Source organism: Opisthorchis viverrini, assembly GCF_000715545.1.
Source record: "Opisthorchis viverrini unplaced genomic scaffold opera_v5_21, whole genome shotgun sequence".
Lineage (NCBI taxonomy): Eukaryota > Metazoa > Platyhelminthes > Trematoda > Opisthorchiida > Opisthorchiidae > Opisthorchis > Opisthorchis viverrini.
Genome location: NW_008751677.1, coordinates 1,832,509 through 1,835,144, shown reverse-complemented (window position 1 = coordinate 1,835,144; position 2,636 = coordinate 1,832,509). Strand labels below are relative to the sequence as shown.

Sequence of the window (2,636 nt, the reverse complement as noted above, 5' to 3'; positions counted from 1 at the left end):
TTGAATCTGTTTATCCTCCCGAGTTATTGCTTAGTCTGATGTTCTGTATAAAGATAAACCAGAAAGAAGCAAGGCTTCAAAGGGTGTATTTTTCTGGTATTTATTGTGTTGCATAATGTGTTTACAAATCGGACACGATTAACGTGGAAAATCCCCCATAGTAATACAGGGAACACCACTACAGAGCAACAATTTGTAACGATTTATCTTTCTATTCATCAGACGTGTATGGGGTAGAAAAAATCAGTCCACAAGAAGAACCGAGGTCGGTCGTAAAAGCCAATGTTAAATAAACCCAGGTGCACATCGGAACTGATGCAGTGTTTTAGACGCACATATGCTAAAAATATACGAACGCACTCTTAGACCCCATGTCCATTCGAACGAAAGCATCGTTTCTTTCTTCTGATTTTGAGCTTGTATAATCCCGGCAACTTGTGCTGATTGAAGTTCGGTACTGTGTATAGTACCAAGCCGGAAGAAGGGATATTCAAAAGCCTACTTTTGATTATCATGCGTGATACATGATTTCTCAGGTTTTCATTTGATTCAATCTGTGGTATACAAAGGTACACATCGTTTTCCATCTTTTTCATTTTTTCCGAGAAACCTCGGGTGAACACAGCATTGTCTTGCACAAATTCAACTTATTCATCAATTTCAGTTGACCATCTTTTACTTAGTGAAAGAAAGTTTTGTATCCAACAAATCACCATGTAACATTCAGTTTGCTTCTGTTAACAATGAACCCGATTACTCAATCGGACTTCCTCGTATGATGATGCATTGCTTCAACTGTTTTCTTTATACCTCTGTATTGCCGCAGCTCAAGGTTTCGAAAGAAAGTAGCTTAAAACCGATTGCTTGCATATTCAGAGACACTTTTGTAGAACAAATCAAGCCAAAGATAAAAATTCGCAAAACGATGCACTGAATCAATGGCTTATTGCCTACATTAATTTGGGGTGATCTCTGAATTAGTCGAGTAAATGTCTTTTTAAACAGTTTTATTTTGGGCTGGGTATGTTTAGCAGCTTATCAGGTCCACCCTTGGTTCGTACAAGAGAGCAACGTGATTGAAACGGTCATCAGCTTAGCCTCTGAAGTAATTTTCACTCTCAAGTCTTGTCCTCTTACTTATATCTACATTCAGCCGTATAACTAGATATGTATTCTCACTGCTAATCTGTTGAGTAACGCAGGACTTGTTTTCACGTTGGAAAAAATGGAGGTTTACAGTATCTAGTTAAAAGTACATGTGGCTTTTCATCAGCGAGGAGGAATTGTTATTTGTATGTACCCTGTACTCAAGAATAGTTATCCTCTGACAACGTAATACTTTACTCAGATTGAAAACAATGCTCATCCATCCCATTTGGAAAATGGAGGTTCTCAGAGTTGCTTGTCCCGTTCCTACGATACGTCTCCATGGCATCAGTCTTAATTCGGCATTTCGCTGCATTCAGCGAACAATACTGGACAACCTCTGCTGGCTGTCTTTCCAAAACCCAAGTTTTTTCTTTCAGAGATCCTGGTATAATGAGCTCTTGAGGAGTTTCACCAGATCATTGAGGTATATATAAAAATGGATAGTAGCTGGATCCTTTCTTCAAACCAACAGTCTGTCTATGTGCCTCTGGAACTTTGTTGTATTATTTTCATTTTAATCATTGTTGCATACCAGTAGAGGCCAATAATTTTCATTTTGTGTTAATCGGAAAGTAAGGTCAGGGTCACAGATAAAACTGCTGGTTATTCCTACGGCTATTGTTTCGTTTTTGGCCAACTGCATTCGCAGTTTTCGGAAGTGTTTGCTTCCCAACTACTGCTCTTATGCGCGGGTAATTCACGCTAAAAAACCTAAATTTACTAAACGATATCCACTAACTTCACATAATAATTCTTATTCCAACTCGTCCATGGTTGCGGTTTGCTTCTAAAACGAAAAGTGTGACAACAGTGTTCAAAACCAGTGAGATTCCAAAACCGTTTTTCTCTCCGAGATTTTGTATTCGGGGGCTCCTTGCCTAAATGAAATACCATAACAAATTCAAACTTAATAGTTTTCACAAACTCGAAAAGTGTACGCTTCAAATTGTTTTCTTCTTTTCAATTTTTTTAGGATAAGCACACAAAGTGTTTCGGGGCGAGACTTCGATGAAGACTTCAGCCCCACTATCAAATTCTGCTTGAAGGACAAATTGCCACGTTCTACCACCAGCTTTAGTGTGTGCCCATTTGTATGCTCGTGCCGAGCATTATACGTTGGTCGTACGAAAAGGCATTTATCGCACGGAATGGGAGAACACAATCCCGTATCTCTGAGTGGTAGGGGGAAGAAACCAGGCCCAAGCCCGATTGCATCACACTTGGCCGAAACCACTCATGTCACAGAAAAGGAGCAAGCCTTCCAATCCCGTATATAACTTCACTTATAACTTCACTTATAACTACCTGTTTCCTAACCACTAGTAAACCAAAGAGCTTGGTAAAATATGGTAGACCATTTATGCTCCATGAAATGGGTTTCAAGCCATTAGCAAAGGGATGGTTCTAGTATAAAATATGGCCGTGCTATCAGGCTTTTTTGATTTGGTTTCCGCCATCGTCCGAACGCTCTGAGAAGTTAAGCGTTA

General features: G+C 39.5%; 1 protein-coding gene across 1 annotated transcript in view; it reads left to right on the top strand.

Annotated features, from left to right (window-relative positions):
- T265_01906 (hypothetical protein) overlaps positions 1–2,426 on the top strand; it is a gene marked incomplete at both ends in the record, with an annotated part of 18,980 nt that extends 16,554 nt beyond the window's left edge. The window contains one exon of the mRNA XM_009166032.1: positions 2,123–2,426. Coding sequence (XP_009164296.1) covers positions 2,123–2,426 — 304 coding nt within the window. The remainder of the gene's footprint in view (positions 1–2,122) is intronic.
- Between the last annotated feature and the right edge of the window lie 210 nt (positions 2,427–2,636).